The 24,329-nt window shown below is 34.5% G+C and overlaps 2 protein-coding genes across 2 annotated transcripts; both read right to left on the bottom strand.

The window, feature by feature from the left end:
* Positions 1–19: 19 nt before the first annotated feature.
* LOC147814181 (uncharacterized) lies at positions 20–901 on the bottom strand. The gene has a single exon (XM_087160247.1). It carries the CDS (start codon positions 899–901, stop codon positions 20–22), a length of 882 nt encoding a protein of 293 aa, XP_087016373.1.
* A 750-nt stretch (positions 902–1,651) lies between these two features.
* Positions 1,652–3,610, bottom strand: LOC147814180 (uncharacterized). The gene is made up of 2 exons (XM_087160246.1): positions 3,094–3,610; positions 1,652–2,982 (listed from the first exon to the last, which is right to left on the bottom strand). Exons 1-2 carry the CDS (start codon positions 3,608–3,610, stop codon positions 1,652–1,654), a joined length of 1,848 nt encoding a protein of 615 aa, XP_087016372.1.
* Between the last annotated feature and the right edge of the window lie 20,719 nt (positions 3,611–24,329).

The raw sequence follows: 24,329 nt of genomic DNA, 5'->3' as shown, positions 1-24,329 counted from the left end.
CTTCATTTTCTATTGGGGTTTAATTAGGCCACTCTTCTTTAGACTTGGACAACCAAAGTGGGCCCTCCCACCATTTAGTTTCCAGAAGCTTTGAAACAGTGCATCCCCTAGATGGCAAGTCAGCAGGATTACTAATACCAGGAACATGTCTCCAATCCTTGGGATCACTACATTCACGTATTTTCTTCACTCTGTTACAAACGAATGTTCCCCAGGGTAGGTCATTCTTCTTAATCCAGAACAAGGCAGTTGTTGAATCCGTCCAATAATATGTTTCATTTATTTCCAGAGTTAAACTTTTCGTGACGAATTCAGATAACTTAGCGCCAATATAACAAGCTAATAATTCAATTCTTGGAATCGTAATTTTTCGCAGAGGAGAAACTCTTGACTTCGCCTGTAAGAGTTGCACTTTTATTTCATCTTGCGATTCATTTCTAAGAAAAATGGCAGTTGCGTACGAATATTTTGAAGCGTCAGCAAAAACATGCAAACTACTGGAAATTCTATTAACTGCTGTTGCTTGGCGAGGAATTCTCACTGATGATAATAAAGATAAATCCTCAAGCCAAACTAAGAATTCCTTTTTCAAATCTTTTGTTAATTCGGTATCCCAACTTAGTTTTTCTTGCCAACTTTTTTGCAGAATCAATTTTGGTATCAATGTGACTGGACAACTAAATCCAATTGGATCAAATATTCTCTGAGCCACAGATAACACTGTACGCCGTGTGATTGGCATATCTTTCATCTTCATTTTTGGTACATCACAAAACAAGGAATCTTCTCGTTTGTTCCACAGTAATCCAAGTACTTTAGTTACTTCCTCTTGTTCTTCATCTTCATCATTATGTATTTTCGTATGCTCCCAGCATCTTAAGTCAAATTTTCCTTTGCCCATTATTTCGGTCGATTTATTGGTGAAGTTCCGCAATTCCTCTTCAGTATTCACAGAAGTGACACAATTATCCACATAAGAAGATTATAATAACTTTTTGGCAATTTCAGAGTCAAACTGCCTCAAATGAAATTTGATAACTGCTCCAAGCAGAAACGGACTGCAGTTTACCCCGAACACTGCACGACAATGTCTGAAAAGTTTTATTTCCGTTTTATTATCATCCTTCCACCACAAGAAACGTAAGTAGTCACGATCTTTATAATTTACTGAAATTTGAAGAAAGGCACCTTTTATATCGGAAATTACCCCGATGCTGTTTTCTCTAAATTTTAGAATTATCACGGATATCAGTTCCAGCAAATTTGGCCCCTTGGCTAAGCAATCATTTAATGAAAAATATCCTTTCTGTTTGGCAGATGCATCAAAAACGGGTCTCACGGGAGTTGTCAAGCTGTTTTTAAAAACTGCTCGGTGAGGAAGGTAATGTGCACTATTGCCTTTAAGTTGTTCAGTGACTTCTTCTATAACACCTTCCTTACACCAATTTTCAAAAATTGCATTGTAGTCGAAAAATTTATTAGCTTCGTTAAGTTTTGTTGTAGTTGATAGTAATCTTTTTTCGGCTACTTTTCTATGGTCAGGCAAGATGTTGGCTTCTTTGATCCATGGCAAATAAATTTCATACCGTCTTTCAGAATTCAATTTAACTGTTCTTTCGAAGTACACTTGGACTGCGTCCTCTATTTCCTTTTAATCTTTTATTTCACATGCATCTGTTATACCTATTGCTTCAAGCTTCCAAAGGTTTTCTATGTCAGTGGTCTGAGTTAATAGAGAAATCAAAACATTCGAAAGATTGGCGTCAATTACTGAGGGTTTCATTTCCCCCATAATGACCCACCCTAAATAAGTCTCTACTGCAGTTAAACCACGCGCCAAATTGCACACTTTCCCAGTGTAAAGTTTTCCTGCTTCATCGGCTCCAACTAATAACTCAATAGGCTGTCGATGATTCCCAATATCACTAAGTGAGATGCCCTTCAGTACCATTTCCTGCATCCAAGGTCCATCATGAAGTCGTGGAACAAAACTGCAAATTTTATGTTGATCCAAAACATGCATATTACAACTATAACTATTTTTCAAATCGGTAACTTTAATAGAAAAAAGATTATGAATTTCGCTGCTTGATTTTGACCCTCCAAATAAGCTATGAATCAATGTTTGAGTATCAATTTGGCGAAATTTCAGTTCCTCAACAGTGCTCTTCAGAATATATGAGCGTTGAGAGCCAGTGTCAATTAATGCTCTTATAGCACGTTTTCCTTCTTTACTCTCAATATTTACCATTAAAGTTTGAAGGAATATCTCTCCAGAACAGCAAGAATTCGCAAGTATTACATTTTGGCATTCACTCGAATCAATTACTTTTTCATCTTTTACTTCGTGCTTGTTTGGCGATAATTCTGCACACATGATCGACCAATGTCTCTTAGCACAAATTAGACATTTAACACTTGATTTGCAATATTTTGCTTTATGTCCAAACTTAAGACATATAAAGCAAGCTTTCTTATTCTTAATTAGTTCTTGCTTCTGATGGTAAGCCAATTTGGCTGCCGTAAAACAATCTTTACTCTCGTGGTTTTTGTCGCAAAATACACACCTTCTATCTACCACAGTCCTCGAGCTTTTACTTCCAGAAAATAACTCATTTGCTGTTGGTATAAATATATCAGCTTCTGTCTTCTTTTCTTTCTTAGTGCCAGCAGCAATAAATTTGAATCCAGTTCTCACTAAAGAAATTCGTTGTTCTCCTTCCCCTTCGTTTCTCAGAAACAATAGCAGTTGCTTCAATTTTTCACAATACGTATTTTCTTGAACCTTTGTTGTTGAATAACTCCTTAACCAAACTCTTAAAATCTCTTCAGGAATGCACGATTCAACCAAAGGGAATAACATTGCTGCGTATTTGTCACTGGTCATACCTATTGACTCTAAAGAACGAAGGTAGGATTCCAATTTATCGTATAAATGAGTTACATTTATTCTTCTCGGTTGTTCTGTGGCATTTTTAATAACTAGACTCAATAATTCTCTGACATAAAATTCAATTAATAATTCTTCACCACCAAATCTATTTTTTAAGCATTCAATAACCTTATCATAATTGTCAGCAGTGGCGGGGAAACTCTCCACGATTTCTCTAGCTCTGGAACCAACTACGGTTGCTTGATATAAATAATGGAATTTATCTTCTTTTTCCATTTCTAGGTCATCGTGGATACGCTTAAACTGATTCCAGAATGTAAGCCAATCCTTAATGTCACCTCCGAATTGTTTCAATTCAATCTTGGGGAACTTTAATTTTCGTCTGCTTAGCTTTGGCGACGAACTAAAGGAAGCCAAGGAAGGTTCAACTTTTTTATTGAAATGGTCTGCAATTTTTACGCGAGCGAGATCCATTTTTTCATTATACTCTTCTGTACTTGTATGTTCCATTTCAAATTCTTCATCAGTTTCAAACTTTTTTTCTAGTACTTTTGAATCGAAATCATTTAATATTCCATAGAGTCGTTCTAACGTGGCACTTTTAAATTTTAATACTTCATCATCTGGTAACTCTTTATTTAATTCTTCAAATAAAGTATTAAACGTTTTGGTAAAGGAAGCTCTAGTAGCTCTGCGTTTTCTTAATATTGCATCCATTCCTTTATCACTACTCCGGGTCACCACAAATGTTGAGTACGGCAAGAATTGTAACACATTTCTTCCACTCCTAAATTTTATGAAACAAAAATTCTTAAAAGAAAATACAAAATTTCAACATATTTCTAAAACATAAACTCGAGTTCCATTGTATAAGTCAAAAGTTGTTTGGAGACAAATAAAACGCTTTCACCCAACTCTCCATTATACAAAACCTATCCAATTCTTATTTCAAAACGTAACACATGTGTTGTAAAACAATATGAAATAGTAGTCTGTCACTGAACGCCGGATGTAAAGATAATATAACAAAACGTGGAATAGTAAAGCGCTGAATTCAAAATAATTCAAAATAAAATAGCAATAGTATAACACTTCTCATTTCTGCCAATGAAAAGGAACTATTTCAGTACTCATAACCAACCAACCGTTTTTTTCTCGGTGACAATCGGAGATAGATAGACATATGATGCTCACTACGTGCTCTTGCGCGCCGAAGCCTATCAATTAAAACTTATTAGCGTTTTATATAACATGGATTAGTCATATGATGCTCACTACGTGCTCTTGCGCGCCGAAGCATATCAATTAAAAATGAAAACTGTTGCCAGCGCGAGAAAATAAATATCATCGGTTTTATTGATACATACATACGTACGTATTAGCATTTTATATAATATAGATTATTTAAAAAAATAATTTGGCGACAATGAGGAAATGATTAAATGGGGCGATTAATATTAAAATGTGATAAACTTACGAGGAACTTAACTTAGCGCACGCGTAGCGAAAATTTCATTCATATTTTTTTCGCTAATAATCGTTTGCTAATCTTCTTATTTTCATTTCTTTCAAGCTATAAAATACGATGTTTCGGAATTCAATGTTAGAAATCTATCGAAGTGTTATCCGATCAAAACTTGATTATGACTGTATTGTTTACGGTTCTGCTAGAAAATCATCTCTAAAATAGTATCTTGACACAATTCACAACGCAGGCATACGTATAGCCACTGGAGCATTCCGAACCTCTCCAATATAGAGTTTAAATGTACTCTATCATGAACCATCCCTCTCTACGCGGCGAAACACGTTATCATTAAATTACTATTTTCATATCAAGAGCCATCCTTACCATCCTATTTATCATAACGTTTTAATGCCCAATTACGAAAGACTTTTTATGAACCGACCATCTTCAGTACCAACTTTCGGTTTGAGGATAAAAAAACTTTTAGCTGATCTTAATCTAGAGGATTTTAGTATCTTACCGACTTTTCCGACATAACCTCCTTGGAAATTGACCCTGGTTCAAACCCTTGATGTTTTTAACAATTTGACAAAAGGACAAACTACAGATGTCATTTATCAACAGACTTTTGAATCTCATAGAGAAGAATATTCTGACTATAAATCTATCTATACCGATGGGTCTAAAAGTGAAGGTCACACGGTAAGCGGAGTTAAATTTCCTGATTGTACCATTTCAGAAAAACTTCATCCAAACTGCTCAGTATTTACTGCTGAATCTCATGCCATACTCTTAGCACTTCAGTACATATTAACCCAGAAACACACAAAATGGTTTATATATTCCGATTCCATTTCAGCTCTACATAATCGATCTCCTATTCCTCACTCCATTTTCAATAATAAAATTTTAGACACTTATGATAATTTGTTACAGGATGGACATAAAGTAACTTTTTGCTGCATCCCAGGTCATACAAATATAACAGGAAACGAAGTTGCTGACTCAATAGCAAAATCAACAAACAATCTATCGAACAATCCGCTGACTCATTCTGACGTAAAAAAATCAATTCAAAATATTCTCTAATCACAATGGCAAAACAGTTGGAAGAATGAAACTAATAACGAACTACACGCCATTAAAACTTACAAACAGCCTTATAAACAGTTAAACATCTGTCGAAGACTTGAAGTGCTTTTAAACCGCTTGCGTAATGGCCACACACGAATAACTCACAAACACCTTTTTCTAAACGAACCAGAATGCACCAATTGTAAAGAACCCTTAACTGTTATACATTTTTTGATAGAATGCAGTAAATTTGAAAACCAGAGATTGCGTCATTTTGGTACCTTCCATCCGTCATTGTTTTCACTAATTGAAGATGATGTAATAAATGTAATAAAATGTGTACATTGTGATGAAAACTTTCAACAACTTATTCAAATAAAATACTTTTACATTGATAAGTTCTGTTTAAAATTTTCTAGCCGAACTGAATGCATGACAAGACTCTTATTTGGGTTACATGGAGAAGAAAACCACGCAAACATGTCACGGATAGTCTGGCGTCATGATCCGTCTACCACAAAGGATATTTTACGTCAGCACTGTGGTCAGTGCAAACTTTCTATTCCTTGAGCCATTGCGACATTTCTGGAAATAATGAAGCTGATCACTTCACAAATACTGCTGTTAATTTCCTCCACTTGTTTTTACTCTCCCCTACAGCCAAATCTTCTCCACCATTGTAAGAATGATAGACTAAAATATAAAGAATCTGCCTGATGTGGATGCTGCAGGAAAGATTTGGTTAGGCCTCCTCTGCAATGCTTTGCCAAAGTCATCCAGCAAGTTTTTTAACTGTGTTAAGTAGTGAAAATTGAAAAAGAGTGTGATTCGGTTTTTTGAAACTTGAAATATGTTTTAATTTACAAGTTCTGTGCGAAACATGTGAACTTTTTTTATAAATACCTACATTACACAAGTCTTACCAGCTCTTCCTTGAGCCATTAAAATGAACTTAAAGTCGTTTCACTCTGTATAGCAAATTTATCTGTATATTATTACCTTTTACTATGATGTTTTATTATTTTCTCATAATAATGCTAATTTTATTTAACTTTAAACTATAATTTTGTAAATTTGGTTTAGGTTATTTTTACTGGTTAATTTCCCATTGTATTAAGTATGATTTTCCATTATAATTTTACTGCTGTTGTTGTGTTTTCTTTGTTTACTTGCTCTTTTTAATTACTGACCTTTAATTATGATATTACTATCTATATATACATAACCCATGCTAAGGATTTAAAATTATTAGCCAGTTTTTAAAATTCTAAGCCAAAGGCAAATCGTAACAATTTTTTATGATTGATTTTTTCAGTAGGAAAATGCATATTTATTATAAATTGAATTATTTTATAAAAATGCAACTACAAATTAAGAATCATTTTGCAGTTGGGGAGGAGTAAATGAACAATGAATGGATAAACTTTTCTTTTTGTTCGAAAACAGCATTCGCCACTACTTTCCCCAAAATAACATTTTTGTTTTGCCAAATTTCAAGTTTAATATATATGGTAAGATGACAAATGCTTAGCACAAGCTTTGCATAGATAAAAATCAAATAAATGGTATATCATTTGTGTGTATAAGGATTTAAAGCTTATGGTATACTTTAAGATTGTTCTGTCATTTTTTTCTTTCTTAAATATTGAAACTTTTTACTCTTAAAATGCTATGTCAAACACAATGAGGGGGGGGGGGTCTTGAAATGACAATAAATTGACTATATTTTAGTCAGGTTTTTGGCTATCAATAAAGTAACATCCAACTAATCCCCATTCCATTTTCATAAAATCTGAAGAATCCATTTGTACTTTTATAATGTTGCTCCAAAACATTATTTTGTGTAGTATTGTAGATTCCAATATTATTCACAATAATTTTCTAACATTTTAATTTATTGTTTAAAAAAAATTTAATTAACTATAAAGAAGCTTAAAAAAAGTTGATTTGTTTTTATAAACATAATGCTATAGCTTTTGATAAAGTGTTAATTGATGTCAGTGTTTTATTTCTCGGTATAAATCAGGTGACTTAACTTATTTACCCAATTGTGTATCAATGTTTTATTTTCCATTCAGAGCTGTTCGTGTATCAAACTGTAGTAACACACTATGCTTGTTTTAAGAATAAACCGGTTTTTAAAACACTATTCCAGTATGCTGAGCACAGTACACTAGTACCAGTATATGCTGGCTCTAGCATGATACTAGATAATGAAACTACAATTTAGGTATTATACCGGAGCCAGTATCCTGCTAACTTGTGAAACACCAGCTTCGGTATGATACCGGCGGATGAAACGCTGGGTCTGGTATAATTCCCGATCTAGTATCATACCAGAACCGGTATTTCATACGCCGGCATGATTTTTTTTATACCAGGAATTTTTTCCAATAAGGTACCCTCTTGAACTCACATTTTAAGTTTCTTTTTATAGTTATATTAAACAATAAAATATAATTTAGTAATAAATTATATTTAAAATTAAATTGGAAATATGAAAAGGAAATTAAAGTTAACTTTAAAACTAGCATAGTGTAGGTATAAAGAAGTATGTTTTTTTAGAATATAATTCTTTTATCCTTCCTCATAAGCAGTGTTTAACTTTAAATATTCAAAACATTTTTAGATGCTTTAGATAAGTATTTTTTTATACTGTCCTGTAATATTTTATTAATTTATATTAAATTTTCCGCTGGCTGCAGCTAGTAGAAAATTTACTATGGTGCATACAAAGCAGGTGACCAATTCAGCTAAATCTTGCATATTAAAAAAGATAAACAATGATGCATTTTCCTGTTTAAACCTATCTAATATGCTTACATTAATATTGTTTTCCCTAACTTAGACCAGTCTATATTTCTGATGGGACCATGATGTCTCATTTCCTTGTACAGACCAGTAAATTCGACTGATATCAGTGTTCCAATTCCCCGTAGAGACCAGTTCATTCTACTGATATCAATGTTCCATTTCCCCGTAGAGACCAGTCCATTCTACTGATATCAGTGTTCCATTTCCCCGTAGAGACCAGTCCATTCTACTGATATCAATGTTCCATTTCCCCGTACAGACCAGTACACTCTACTGATATCAATGTTCCATTTCCCCGTACAGACCAGTACACTCTACTGATATCAATGTTCCATTTCCCCGTACAGACCAGTACACTCTACTGATATCAATGTTCCATTTCCCCGTACAGACCAGTACACTCTACTGATATCAGTCCATTCTACTGATATAGACCAATACATTGTATTGACCTACTCTACTGATATCAATATATCATGACCAGTCCATTGTACTGATCTACTCTATTGATATCAGTGTTCCATTTCCCCGTACAGATCAATACATTTTTTTTTTATTGATTTCTATTGGTCATTTTTTGCAGGGAAGTGTCTTGCAGAAAGATATTAGTACAAAGAGAATTTTGTGGCAGATAGCTCGAAAAAATTCTGCCTCGAGGATTCAAAGTATAACATCTTTGGTTATACCTATAATTTCAATTAATGTTATTATAATTCTTTTTTAAATTAATTGCTGTGTTTTTGTCGGAGAAACTAGTAACTTCGGAAAATCATGAAAAACTCTTGGAATTATTTATGGAAAGTCAGGGATTTGAAAATCTAAAATGTATCAGATACCCTGTACCTATCAAAATGAAAGCAATCCATAGCTGAATATGTCCCAACTTTGCAGCATATTTTAACTTGTGAGAATCTTGAGTAAAATATGACAGTGATAAGTGTTTTGGTGGCATAGGTATTTCTCCGCACAAAATTTATACGTAGAATTCGTGATAATTGGATAATTGGATATTGCAATGTTCAATATATTTATGCGAAAGCCATTGCTTTGGAAGCTTCTCATATACAAAGAACTAATGCAAGAACTCTTTCAGTGAGTAAAGTGACTGAAATCTATATATATAAAAGTGAATATGTGTATGTCTGTCTGTCCTCTATAGACTCCTAAACCATCCGACAGAAAGCTATGAAACTTGGCATACAGATAGTTCAAAGCTCGAGGACGGTTTCTGTCGACATTAGAACATTCTGCGATAAACCGTTCCAGCGATATCAGCGAAAGTCGAAATGGAATTTTCTGATTGGTTAAAAGCTAGCCATTGTTTTAAATTTTGCTATAAACGATTCAATTTTCAAATATCTTGAAGATAACAACAGTGATATTTTCTATCTTATAACTCTATTCATTTAGAAAAGTAAATTAAAGTAAATTGCATATACTTTAATTTTTAATTCGCGCGTTTCCTTATGTCAGGTGAGCACAAGCAAGTAAAATCAACGAGAATAGATTTCTTAATTGTTGGTCGTATCACGGATTCAGTACTGTGAAAACTGTTTAATAAATATAAAGACAAAAGCAAATTTCATTCAAATTGCACGTTTTCAGAAATATTTATATTTAGTACGTAATTTTAGGTTAGCACAATAAAATATACTTTTCGATGATTTCAGTGCTGTGACAGTTGTCATTTGAAAACTATTAGTTTGTTTGTTTATTTATGCAAAGTTTTCGAATTCATCCATTTTATTTCTTTCATTTAGAAAATTGATTTTTGTTTTAAATCTTATAATTTTCATATTTCTTATTCATCTCATTTTTATTGCTCTTTTTATTATTTAAAATATGTATGTGGTCTTTCAATTTAGCAAATTTGCGACCACTGTCAACTTTTACATTTCTTTTTCTTTGTCAGAAAGAATATTTGCAAAAATATGCCGCCTAAGCAAATCTCTCTTAGACGGTCGACATCTCAAGCGCGCAAAAAGAGAACTACCCGTGTTTCAGAAACATCGGAGCAATGGGAAAAAGACTTGAAACTAATCGAGAACAGAATGCTTTTGCCCGTTCCTTAGAAACGTCTGAGCAACAGGAAAGAAGACTGTCAACAAATCAACTACGAACTACACAAGCCCGTTCGTCGGAAACATCAGAGCAACGGGAAGCAAGAATGAAAACCGACCGAGAACGCATTTCGCTATTCAGACGCTGCCAATACTCTGATTTGAATTTAAGTGCATTTCACTATGATCCGACAACAAACTATAGTCTTCCCCCAACTGTCATCATCGGAGAAATACACTGGTTATCATAAATTAAGGAAAATTCACAAAAATCGCGATAACTCAAGAAATTACACATGGAATTTTATGAAACTTACCCACAATATACAACACATAGTAAGGTATTAAACAACATAAAAAGAAATTATCAGACATTAATAGTAGTATAGAAATTAGCACATGTATAAAATAAACAAATTGGAAGTATCGGTTTGCAATAGAAAAAGTACCTTTAATATGGAATATGATTGCCTCTAGAAGCAATACAGCACAAACAGCGATGTGTGATGCTTTCAATTATGCGGTCTATCAGTTCAATAGGAAGTGAGAGCCATTGCTCTTGTAAAGCAGTTGCAAGCGTGGCAAGGGTCTGAGGGGGCGGATTGATGGCAGATACACGCCTCCCTAGAGCATCCCAAACGTGCTCGATAGGATTCAAGTCCGGGGATCGAGCTGGCCACTCCATGCGAGTAATTGTTTCCTGTTGAAGATAATCATCAACAATGCGAGCTCTGTGTGGTCTTGCATTATCGTCCTGTAACAGGAAGCAATCACCAATTGCCCCGGCATATGGGCGCACATAAGCATCAAGGATGTTGTCTCGATAAACCTGAGCATTCACGGTTCCCCTTGGAAAGACATGGAGGTATGTGCGCCCTCCTAAGGATATGCCTCCCCAAACACAGACACTGCCTCTTCCGTATGCATCTCTTTCACGGATGTTTGATGGATGATAACGGGTCCCAGGTTCTCTCCATATCAAATAACGTCTACTGTCACTTTCTAGACTAAACCTGGACTCATCCGTAAAGAGAACAGGCCTCCATTGATCTGACGTCCAGTGGACATGTTGTCGGGCCCACTGCAAACGGTCTCTCCTATGGCGTGATGTGAGCGGCACGCAAATGGCTGGTCGTCTCGCATACAGACCACCTTCGTGGAGCCTTCTGCGCACAGTTGACGTTGACACCAACCTTCCGGTGGCTGCAGCAAGAGAGGATCTAAGATGTGTCGGAGTAGCGGTTCTATTCCTGCGTGCACTTAATGTCAAATATCGGTCATCGGCACTGGTCGTAACAGTTGGCCGTCCTTGACTGAACCTCCTAGATGCCGAATCTGTGGTTTGAAATTGCCTCCAAAGTCTATGAACCACAGATGGACTCACATTTAGCCATCTGGCCACTTCTGATTGACTCTGCCCTGCCTCTAGTCTCCCGATGGCTCTCCATCGTAGTTCTTCAGGCAAATGATGCCTAGAGGTCATTATTACGAATTGGCTATCTCAGATTTTCAATGTCGCAATCACAGTAAAATTTGTGTGCTTTCTCTCAAACTTGGACTTTTATGCTCCAGGCAGATGACGTAAGCCGAGTGCAGCGCCACTAATTTGCATATTGCAATTTTACTCAGCTACTCTTAGTGGACAACATATGCAAATTTTGCACGGTTTGGCTTACTTTTGAAAGAGTTATCGCTATTTTTGTGATTTTTCCTTAATTTATGATAACCAGTGTATATCAATTATGTATGTTTTGTAATGCTCTCAAATTTAAAAATGAAACAGCTGAAATTTGCTGTTCTAGAGGCATACTGAAACTACAAGATTTTACGTCGCCTGCCGAGACATTATCAACCTTCGTATCATTTTTCGATCAACATAATCAGTTAATTAGGCTGTTCACAATTGCCCTTGACTAAATGTCATCCGATATTAACAAAGTTGTTATTAGAGCTGAAAAAACACCTGAAAGGCCACCACAAAGAAAAATACAATGCGCCAACATTGGATGAAGTGGCTATTGTTATAGTTGGCGAATAATTTACCTCCCGCGATACAGTTCTTCATCGCAGAAATCGTGACGTTCAAAGAGTTCTCAGAAACTTATCGATCATATGATGCATTGCAATATCCTATTTTATTTTGGTGAGGAGAGGAGGGATATTATTTTAACATAAAATTAAGAAGTCCGCAAACAGGCGAGAAAACCAATAAGAAAGCAAGTGCAATAAGTTTTTATGCATATAGATTAATGATTGCCAAAACGCTGATAATCATACTTTAAAATGTCGACAATTAGTTCATCAATACATTATCGATATGTATGCGAAAATTGAAACTGAACGCCTACTGTATATTAAATTAAATCAAACCAAATTACGTTCAGAAGAATGCATTCATTTACGGGATGCAATAATTAATGATGGTAACGTTAATCCTAATGATGTGGGGAAAATGATTATATTGCCGACTACATTTGCAGGGAGAAAAACTTGGACTCCCTGCAAATGTAGTATTCATACATGTCTGAGTATTCATACATGTGCCTTGGACTCCAAGGCACATGTATGAATACTCACAGGTTGCAATGACATATGTTCTCGCATATGGGCTCCTAGATTTATTTATTACATTTACGTGCAATTCTGCTTGGGTTGAAATTAGAGATATTTTGTTACCAGGACAATCATCATCGGATCGTCATGATATTACAGCACGTGTGTTCAAACAAAAATGATAATCTTTACTTGATTTCATTGTGAAGTGTCATGTTTTTAGAGAGACACGGTGTTGGGTGTACTCTATTGAATGGCAAAAACGAGGATTGCCTAAGGCACGCATTCTAATTTGGCTTATTGAAAAAAAACCACCTTGCCAAACTGATCAGATATCAGCAGAAATTCTTGATGTCACCATAGATCCAGTCTTATTTTAGATCATTGTCCAAAATATGTTTCATGCTCCGTGTGCATCATCATACATGTCTGTTTGAAAATGCACTAATGATATCCTAGAGAATTAACTGCTGAAACTATCACTGGTTTTTTTCACCATTAAATAAAATTTGCATTTCAAATCATAATCTCAAATGTCATTTACACACTTAAATACAAAATTCAAATTCAAATTGAAAGCGTTGCAACGCACGCAGGGTACAGCTAGTCTCTATATATAAAAGTGAATGTGTGTTTGTTTGTCTTCTATAGACTCTTAAACCAACCGACAGAAAGTTATGAAACTTGGAATGCAGATAGTTCAAAGCACGAGGAAGGTTTCAGTTGACATTAGAACATTCTACAAAAAGCCGTTCCTGCGGTATCAGCGAAAATCGAAATGGAATTTTCTGATTGGTTAAAAACTGGCCATTGTTTTAAATTTTGCTATAAGCGATTTTCTATCTCATAACTCTATTCATTTAGAAAAGTAAATTGCATATACTACTTTAATATTTAATTATAATTCGAGCGTTTCTTTGTGTCAGGTGAGCACAAGCAAGTAAAATCAACGAGAATAGATTTCTTAGTTATTGGTCGTATCACGGATTCAGTATTCACTATCGCAACGCTCGAGTACGCCCTCTAGCGGGTGACTGAAAATATCGGACATTAATTCCATCATAACCATTGTCCATGACGGACGTCATTTTCTTAGCAGCAAATAAGAAGCAAAATTTCCTTAAGGAAAAGGTAAAAGAACTTGAAAAAACTAACCAGAACATGCTAAACATGGAAGCAGAACACGCCAAGCATTTGAAGAACAATTTCTCAATAATTTTTACCTTTCTATTACCAATAACATAGCTTCCAATTTCATGATCACCTGCTGATACTGATGTGCATATTACGGTAAAATAATTTTTTCTGTCTTCAATTCATTACAAATTAAAGTGAAGTTAACATTGCTTTCGTCATTCCAATGAATAAAGTGAATTCAGAACTGTAATAGTTAGAGAATATTCTTCTTCCTTATAGAATAGTATATATTTCTGTATCTATATAATTGGGAAAACAACAATAAAGAATCATCCCAACTATTTGAAATAGTTTCATTTGTGCTGATTATTAACAATTTTTTATCGTTTTCTCGGTAAGCATTTTTTAGTTTCGAAAGAATAATTTCAACCAGAATTCAGCTATTCTGCTTTTAAGCTACATATTCAAATTCATATCGAGATCTCACAATTATAAAATTTTGATGTGTGATATGTTATCTAAAAGTAATGAACAGATAATCTGTGAATATATTATTTGAAAATAAAATTTTCAAACGAAGAACATTTCATTTGGAATTCTGAGGATTTATAAAACAGGTGAGCGTTATGATTTTTATAATAAAAAATTTGCTTGTAAATATTTTTTTTTCTTATTTGATGATAGTTTTCCACAGAATGGTTTTTTACGTCTGATTAAGAACTATAAGAATAAAAAAAGAAACAATATGAAAGTTTTTATTTCAATATAAAGAATTTTTAAAATCGTTTTTTTTTTCGTAGAATTCTTTATTTTGCATTTTTTAGTTAATAATGTTTTGATAAAAATTGTTGTCAAAATACTTTTTTTGAAAAATTAAATGGTATTGCATTGTGTGTTTATGTATACTTCTTGAATATTCTAATGTTTGAAGTAATATGATTCAGAAAAGTGTGGAATAAAAAATCGGTATTTACGTACTAACGCCACCGCCGCTGCAGATTTGGCGGTTCTTAAGTGCCGCCAATCTGAAATTACACTTAAAATTTTTGCGACAAATCATAATATAAAACACTTTATTTAAAATCAAAGTAGTCAATCGGATTTTGGTGGAAAATGGGCCAATATAGAGTTTAGCATGGATTCAAAACAATCATATCGCTGTATGAAGTCTAACAAATAAGATTCCAAAAGAAATAACATTTCTAAAACGTACGTTTACTAAGATAAAGTTTCATGTCGTGGGAATTGGTACATTTTCGTTTTTTCGGTAAAATATCTCGCTCCTGAAAAAATAAAATTGCATCTTGTTTCGCTTTTGGCTTATCCCAAAGACGAATTTTTGTAGCACTAAAAAATGGCGACAAGAAAGAATTGTTTTTTTGTTTTTGTTTCGGCAGCATTCTTTATTTTACGTTTTTTAATTTCTAAGTAATGATTTTTATTGAAACTTTTTGATAAAAATTGTTTTCAAAAAACTTTTTTTACAAAATTAAATTTCATAAAATTATGAGGCTTATGTATACATTTTGTTTATTTTAATTTTTGAAGTAATATGATTCTTGAAACTATGGAATGTAAAGTTTAAGTAGGCCTTTCATGTTATATCATTAAATTTAGTAAAACTATTTCTCAGGCATTAGGTTTTAACTCTTACAAAAATATACATATTTTTTTCTGTTTATGTAAAAATATTTTTCCGATGTAATTTGAATGTTCCTTCTCTAAAAAAAAGAAATTCCATTTTGTTTTCGCTTGCATAAGGAAGAATATCAAAAATTTTCTTTTTCAAATTTAATTAGCCACAATAAAGAAGGAGCGTTACAATGCAACACGCTACATTAAAGACATCTCCAGAGTAACTGAATGATTGTTCATATAGAAATCGCAGGTATTCGTCTCATACAACAACGCCCTCTATAGTTCGCTGCTACAGCGAATTGTGAAAACTGTTTAATAAATATAAAGACAAAAGCAAACTTCCTTCAAATTGCACGTTTTCAAAAATATTTATATTTATGGCTATATCACACGAGAGAAAATATGTGCAACTGCAAGTGTAAGTGCAACTGTAAGTGTAATTTCTTCAAAAATATCCTCGCGTGATATAGAAATCACGGTTGCACGAAATATCTGCAACCGTTCAGGCAATTTCTTTCATGAAAAAATCAGATCGTTTGCTTTTATGACGTTTCAATTTTATGTGATGACGTATACAAATGTAAATAAAAATGGCGGCGACGTTGATGAAGAGGATGATCGGATGAAAATTTTTTTATAGACGAAACGGAACAGTTTTTTAGTTTAATAATAACATTTTCTTTAAAATCAAAGCATTAAAAATACTTTCACACGATGAAATAACCATCTCAATGCAGTTGATTTACTACCATAACAAGAACCTGCACATCATTTTAGTATCGGTGAGTATAGTACACTATTTTCTAAATAAATTTTCTTTTAAAATATTTATTTATTTTAAGCTAATAAAATTAAAACTTATTATAATTTGTTCCGATCAAAGTTTTAATTACTTTAAATAGAAATAATTTCTATTTTCATATATGTAAAGATTTAAAAAAAGACAACTGGAGGACCCCGAAATGGGAGACTCCCTGTTTATACCAACTATAACTCCTGCCCTGGCTTTACAGAACAAGATTCATTCTGTTCTGCTTAAGGAAAATTGTAGAGTCCCTAAGTGTGATAGAGATCTGTTCTTGAATACTTTAACAGAATTAATGGCATTGGTAGCCACCCAAGACACCCAGATTGCACTCTTGAGGGCTAAATTGGATACTTATCGTGAATTGAATGAAACAGTGCTAGATCCACTTATTGAGGACAACAGCAGAAGTAACGAGATTGCTAGTAAATCCTACGCAGAGATTGTTAAGAGAGGTCAGAGACAACCACCTTTCATCAGAAGCCGGGGCAAGAAACATATTGCAATCATTAGGCCGATCGCAGATGGAGGAACGTCAGACAGAACTAGATCCGAATTATTGCATGGGTTGAATCCAGCCAACATGCGTATTGGCATAAAACGCATTACTAATATTAACCATGGTGGGGTGTTAATTCAGACAGACACTGCCGAACATTTGGAGATTTTCTGCGAAGAGATGAAGCACCAGAAATTAACTGACCAATTCACCGTGGAGCCACCGAAGTTAAAGAACCCAACCATAATTGTTTTTAATGTTGAAGAGGATATTGAGGGACAGGAGCTAATTGATTGCATAACCAAACAAAACGTCGAAATTGAGGATGAAGACTTGAAGATTAGAACTTTCCATAAACCCAGAGGAGGAAGGAGGAACTGGCTGTTGGAGGTCACACCTTCGACTTTTGCCAAGTTAAAGTACAAAGACAAGTTAAATATTAGGTGGAAGAGGTATGGCTTCGAGGAGTCTCTCAATGTTAAACAATGTTACAAGTGTGCTGCCATTGGCCATTTAGCAAAATTCTGCAAATCAAATAGGATTTGCAGGAACTGCTCCTCGACTGATCATGCTGGTAGTGATTGTGGTGAGGACCTTTTTTGTATACATTGTGACAGAGCAAACCAGAAGTATCGACTCAACTTGACAATTAACCATTCCCCCTTCGACAGAGTGTGTAACCAGTACTCAAGGGCCCAACAAAAAGAAATGCAAAGAACCGATTATGGATTCTAGTGTAAAAAGCAAATTAATACTGGGCCACATTAACTTACACCACTCTGTCGTAGCCCATCATCAGTTAAGTGAAGACATCACAAATCTTGATATCCACCTCATAAGCATTAGCGAACCATACTACAATAGCCAAAATATAATTATAGGTTTTCCCGCTGAGTGGAGAATTCACTCCTCGAGACAAAGACCTAGATCAGCAATTCTTGCTGCACAAAAAGTGAAAAACGTTCTTTCCATCTTGAGTGGGAGAGACATAGTTGCTATCTCATTCGTTATGGACGGACTGACGTACATTTTCGTTGCCGTTTATCTCTCACCAAACGAAGACTACTCAGATAATTTAGCGATCTTAAACGCCCTGCTCACAAAATACTCTGGTAATAGAATAATTATTGCAGGTGACTTTAACGCAAAGTCCACCGCCTGGGGACCAAGGTCGAACCCCAGGGGTGAGGCGATGCTGGACTTCTTTAACACACACAATTTAGACGTTTTGAATGATCCCAGTGGTCTTCCCACATTCAGCTCTGTCCTTGGACAGAGTTGGATAGATCTATTCGTGAGTAATATAGAGGAGCTTAAACACTACAGGGTACATGATGACATTTCATGCTCCGACCATGCGCTTATTACCGTCGAGATAATAGAGAATGAGCCCAGATTTAATTCTCGAAATGTTAATTTTAAATTTAATCGTCTGGACTGGTTAGATCTCAGAATCAGGTTACATAAAATTACTAAGAGACATGATCTTGATCAAATTACTACCCCTGAACAGCTTGAAGCCAGAATAACAGATATCACTGGTGATATTGTAGCAGCATGTAAGGCTAGTGAGCTGAAACAGAGATCAAGAAAGCTCCAGCACTGCTCATGGTGGTCACCGGGATTAGGACAGAAGCGTAGAGAGGTCAGAGCAATTAGGAGACGATTCCAAAAATCGACTGACGAACAGGAGCGAATGGATTTTAAGATTAAGTTCAAAAAACACTTGGCGGACTATAAGAGGGACATCAGAAGAGCCAAAATGAGTGACTTGAAAAACTTTTTGGACAGAGTAAACGATGATGGGGCGTTCTCTGCTCCATACAAGATTGCTAGAGGCGACAATTTAAGACTCACCAGTCACAGCCCCGTGTTCAAGGAGAACGGAACACTCACTACAAGTTTTGATGAAACTATTTCTGTAATTATGTCACATCATTTTCCAAATACTTGTGATATTCCATGTGAACCACTGATCAGAGGTAATAATGATCCCCCTTTCTCTGAAATTGAATTAGAATCAGTGATCGGAGACCTAAAATCTAATAAAGCACCGGGCCCTGATGGCCTCCCCAACGAGGTTTTTAGGGAAATTTTCATTATTGATAGGGCCTGGCTATTGCGTGTTTTTAATATATGCCTTGAGTTAAACTCTTTCCCAGTGGCTTGGAAATGTGCCAGAGTCACCCTGATTCCAAAATTCGACAGAGACAAAAGTTTGCCCGCTTCATATAGACCCATTTCTCTACTCCCGGTCTGGGGTAAAATATTAGACAAATTACTAACTAGGAGACTTGCTTACTTTCTTGAAAACAATCAACACTTAAGTCCTAATCAATTTGGCTTCCGGACCGGGAGAGGGACTGATGACGCTCTTTTGGAGGTTGTCAAATTTATTGAAGAAGCGCGGCTGGATAATAAACATAGTGTTGGGGTGACTCTGGACATTGACAATGCATTTAATAGCGCTAACTGGGCAACCTTGAAATCTGAAATTAACAGTTTAGGACTTCCAGATAATTTGGTTAAAATTATTTTTGGCTTCCTTAGCCAGAGAGTGGTCACTTTTATTGACGAGGAGGGCAAGTGCATTTTTAGGCAATCCATCTTTATGGGAGTGCCACAGGGCTCATCACTTGGATCGGTGCTGTGGCTGATATACATTAACTCGGTTTTTAGCTATTTTAATTGTATTGATTTTAATGTTTTCCACGATTTTAATCTAAATGATTGCCGCATAATAGCATTCGCGGATGATTTATTGCTTTTACTGAGACACCCAATTTTATATCGCTTCGATCAGGTGGCCACCTACTGTCTTGCTGAACTCTCAGCCTGGGCAGAGAGTAATAATCTTAAATTTAGCGATACCAAAACGAAATGCCTAACTTTTCCAAAAAATAGAAAAAGAATTGGCAGACAACCAATTATTAAAATGAGTCCAAATCATAAATATTCAGTTAAAAAAGTACAAGAACTTAAATATCTCGGTGTTGTACTCGACCCAGGTTTGACCTGGATCTCACATCTCAACCAGGTCAAAGAGAGAGTCAGCAACTTTAATAACTTAATTAAAAGGGTGGCCAGGGCAACTTGGGGCCTAAAACCCTCTATCCTTAAGTTGATCTACCTGCGGGCTACGGAGCGAATCATTTTATACGCCGCCAGTGTCTGGTACCACAATACTGTTAAAATCAACGAAAAACTTAAATCCATACAGAGAATCTCACTCATTAACATCACTAAGGCCTATTCTACAACCAGCACGGAGGCCCTCCAGATACGGGCGGGGGTGAAACCTATCCATCTTAAGATTTTGGAGGACACTTGCATTAAAAGACTTAAGTGGAATTGGACACTTAACGATTTTGACTTAGAGATGCAGCAGATTCTCCTCACAGTACATATGGATGATCCACCAACTAGGATTCACCCATCAAAACTTATTTCCGTTCCCTACGGTAGATCACTCCCAACAAACAGCGGCCTTGAAATTTTTACTGATGGATCAAGGATGGAGGTTGCCGACTCCGCTACTGATACCACAGAATATAGAACTGGCTTCGGCATTGTTACTAAAATGCACGGTACTTTAATCGAGGCAACCTCCACCAGGATCTCAAACAATAGTAGTGTTTACATGGCAGAATTGGTGGCAATTAATAATGCTTTTCTCTGGCTCTCTAAAAAAGAATATCCAAACGCCACTATCTATACTGATTCGCTTTCCTCGTTGCAAGCCTTACAAAACCCAGTATCAAGCTCAAAAATTGTTGAAAACACTAAACAATTATGGCGATCCAATATACTCTGCAATTGGGTTAAAGCTCATATAGGTACTCAAGGCAACGAGGAGGCGGATCGAGCAGCTAAGAAAGCCACCGATCTCTGCCAGGTTGCCCTTGAGGTTCCAAGCTCCATCGCCCAAATTAAAACTCAGGTTAAATTATATAGCATGAAGCGCTGGGGGCTGAAATGGCGTAGTTCCGAGAAAGGGAGACAGACATTCAAATTTTTTAAAGACCCGAAATTAAATAGACTACAAGCAAACTTCTATCTCAATCAATTTTTAACAGGCCACGGAGTGTTTGGAGAACACCAATATAAATTATTCCACAAAACTCCAGAATGCAATTACTGTGGTGAATATCAATCTATTGATCACTTGTTAATAAATTGTTCTCAATTCCAGACAATCCGGGGCAATAACTTTAATAATATTGGCCAACATCAATGCTATGATAACCTGACTTGTAGAAATATCATAAAAAAGATTATTAAACAAACTTTAGAGGATGTATTGGGGGACGGTCTTTAATGTCTCGGAACTTGTTCCTTCCAGCTTGGGTGTCTCTTTTTTTTTTACTATGTCTTTTATAAACTATTCTTCTTTTACTTGCTCCAATTTTATTGTTATTTACTTTTGTACCATTTAATTGGTTTTAATAGTAATGCTTTTAATTGTTTTACAATATTGTTCTCTTGTAATTTTTGCACGTTTATCTTTTAAATTGCTCTTTTAAGTTATTCTTTTAATTGACACTTTTAATATATTGCTGTTTTAATGTTTAGCACCTTACATGATTTTAGCTGTTCTACGCCCGCCATGTTCATGGGCTGTTGCCATGTCTGATGTGTATTTTATGTAATTTATGTTTCTACTGTTCTCTGGATATTTTTTTTTGATTTTAATAAACATTTACCCGTATGCCCTAAATAAGGGCGGGTCGGGGTAAATTCTTCCATATGTAAAGATTTATACTGGCGAAAAGCTTTATTTTGAAATATTCGCCAAGCAACTCGCCAAACTTTGTTACATTATTATAACATAAAATATAATAATGATTATATTTCTTTATTTTCAAATTTTAAACTTTATTACTGTTGATTGTCAAAGCATGTGTCCGATTATTTGAAATTTTTTTATTATTATAATTATTTGTGAATTAATTATTTTATTCTTCCCTAAGAATTCTTTTAATTTTTGAAAGTCTAAAATGCAAATTTCCAATCTCCTTGTCTGTTTCTACATTCATCCCCTTAATTCTTTTTTTTTTGTGTGTGTGATGATTTACTAATGATACTTTACTTTTTATTTATACTTCACATTTATATTGTGATACTTAGCTTTTCTACAATGACAGTAAGTATGTAAGTGTACCTTACTAATTTTTCAATATACATAAATTTTTAATAGTCTTCGATCATAAATACAATCTATTTTTCTTAAAACAAATTTCAATCCAAACATAAGAACTACAAAACCAAATATACCTGCCATCTTTCATTAGTGTATAGAATAATCTTAGAACTCTAATCAAAATATCTGTCAAACTTAAAATGAGTTTAAAGGGGATACCTAAGGACTTAAATGATTTCAAATTAATGGTATTTAATCTCTCTTATTCTAATAATGTGTTGGTAAAATTTTATCATGAAAGTGATTTCTTGCTTTTATTTCAGATATTTCGTATAATCCTGTAAGGTTTGTCTGGTGAAGAAGGAAAGAGATGCAATACTGTTTTTATGAAAGAAATTAAAAAATAAGAAATGAAAATGAATAATGTTCTAAATGTTTCACTTGACAATAAATGTTTTGCATTTTAAATTGATTCTTGTATTATTTAAAATGCAAAACAAAACATGTAAAAGTCTGTAACAAAATAATATCATACATAAAAAGCATGTTCTTAATAAAATATTGTTTTTTTTTCATAGTTATAATTTTAATTTAATAAATTTTAAATTAAAATAAATTTTAATTTATATACTGTATATTACAATAAATTTGTCCTAAAATAAATCCTATAATTTTTAATTAAATTATCTCATATCAATAAAGAATGTTTTAAATTTTACAATAATAAATTGTAAGTATGACATTGAAAATCCTCTTATATTTAAAAAACAATTTTAGTAAGAAATTGGAAAAAATAATTTTCATAAAAGTGATACTCCTGATATGCAATGTGTAAATGAATAAAATTGATGATCCCTTAAAAACTAAACTAAACTCAGCGGCACAGCCCACAGAGGGCCAAGGCCTTCTGTGCCCATCTCAGTTTTCGTGACCTTTGGGCTCTGGGATGCAGGAGCATTTGTTCCGGTTAGGTAGTCAGCCATACGTGAAACCCCCAGTGTTTAGCTCCCAAGTATGCTTGGTACTCATTTATCGACCCACTGAAGGAATGAAAGGCTTAGTCAACCTTGCTCGGCCCGACGATCGAACCAGGGACCTGTGGCACGACAGCGCGAAGAGCTACCGCTCAGCCACCGGGCGTGATGATTCCTTAATGCAATGTAAATTAATTTGATGACAATAAAATTCTGACACATTGTAGTATAGACAAGTATAGATATTAGTAGTATAGACATTATTTAGTATGTATTTTTTAGACTAAATTAAAAAAACAGAATTGATTTGATAGAACTACTAGTTTTGATGTTATAAATATTTTATGAGCAAAAGGAAAGTCAAAAATTGTATATTTCATACATTAAATCCTCATTTCTTCTAAAGAATTATTTCAAGGGACTATGTTTTTTAATTAAGCTTAAAAAATTAAATTTGAAGAAATGCCTTACTTGTTTAGATAGCAATGTCAGTTGCATAAAATGGTATAAGTCATAAAATTGTCCTTTCTACACATGAAACTTTTATAAATTTTCGAGTAGCTAAACTATTAAATCAGACAGCTTGTTTTTATTCTGATTTGATTTAGCGTATACATAGATAACGATACCGCACTTGCCTAGCTAGCATGTTAGATAGTAAATATATATAAATAAACTATGCTTTTACAGGGTGCGGAGCCAAATTCAACAAAAAATAAGCAACTTTTAAGAACATTTTAGGCGCTCAAAAAATATTTTTAAGCACTATGTAAATTGACAAAATGCAAAATAAATCTCAGACTTCACATGATCATGATAAAATAACTAGAATTTGACAAAGAACTCTTTTCTTGATTATATTAGCCATTAAAAAATGATCAAGAGATTTTTCGGTTCGATTTCAGAGGGTGAAAAATAAAGCCTGAAATTGAGAATATCTTGCAAAATGCAGCAGAGTTGCACATGAGAAAGCAAGGATCTCACCGAACCCAGCTCACTAGACGCACATGCGGACTCGCAAGTACTTCACCAAACCTGTAAAATGATTGGCGCTTTCATACGCTATGGACTGACGGTACGCTGAAATTGATCGTGGTTGAATGAATTCTGAAAACGTGAAATAGAAAAATGTGAAAAACACGTTTTTACATAATACGTGGCGAAAATCAACATTCCCTTTCATAAATTTCATTTTCGAAAAGGGAAAATAAAGCACCTTTTAAAAACACCCATTAAGAAAAGCACCTTTAAGGGCCTTTAAAAAATGAAAATCG

Source organism: Parasteatoda tepidariorum, chromosome 3 (assembly GCF_982258835.1).
Source record: "Parasteatoda tepidariorum strain Cologne lab strain chromosome 3, Ptep-v5.0, whole genome shotgun sequence".
Classification (NCBI taxonomy): domain Eukaryota; kingdom Metazoa; phylum Arthropoda; class Arachnida; order Araneae; family Theridiidae; genus Parasteatoda; species Parasteatoda tepidariorum.
Note: the sequence above shows the minus strand (reverse complement) of the source record. Positions and strands in the feature narration are given on the sequence as shown.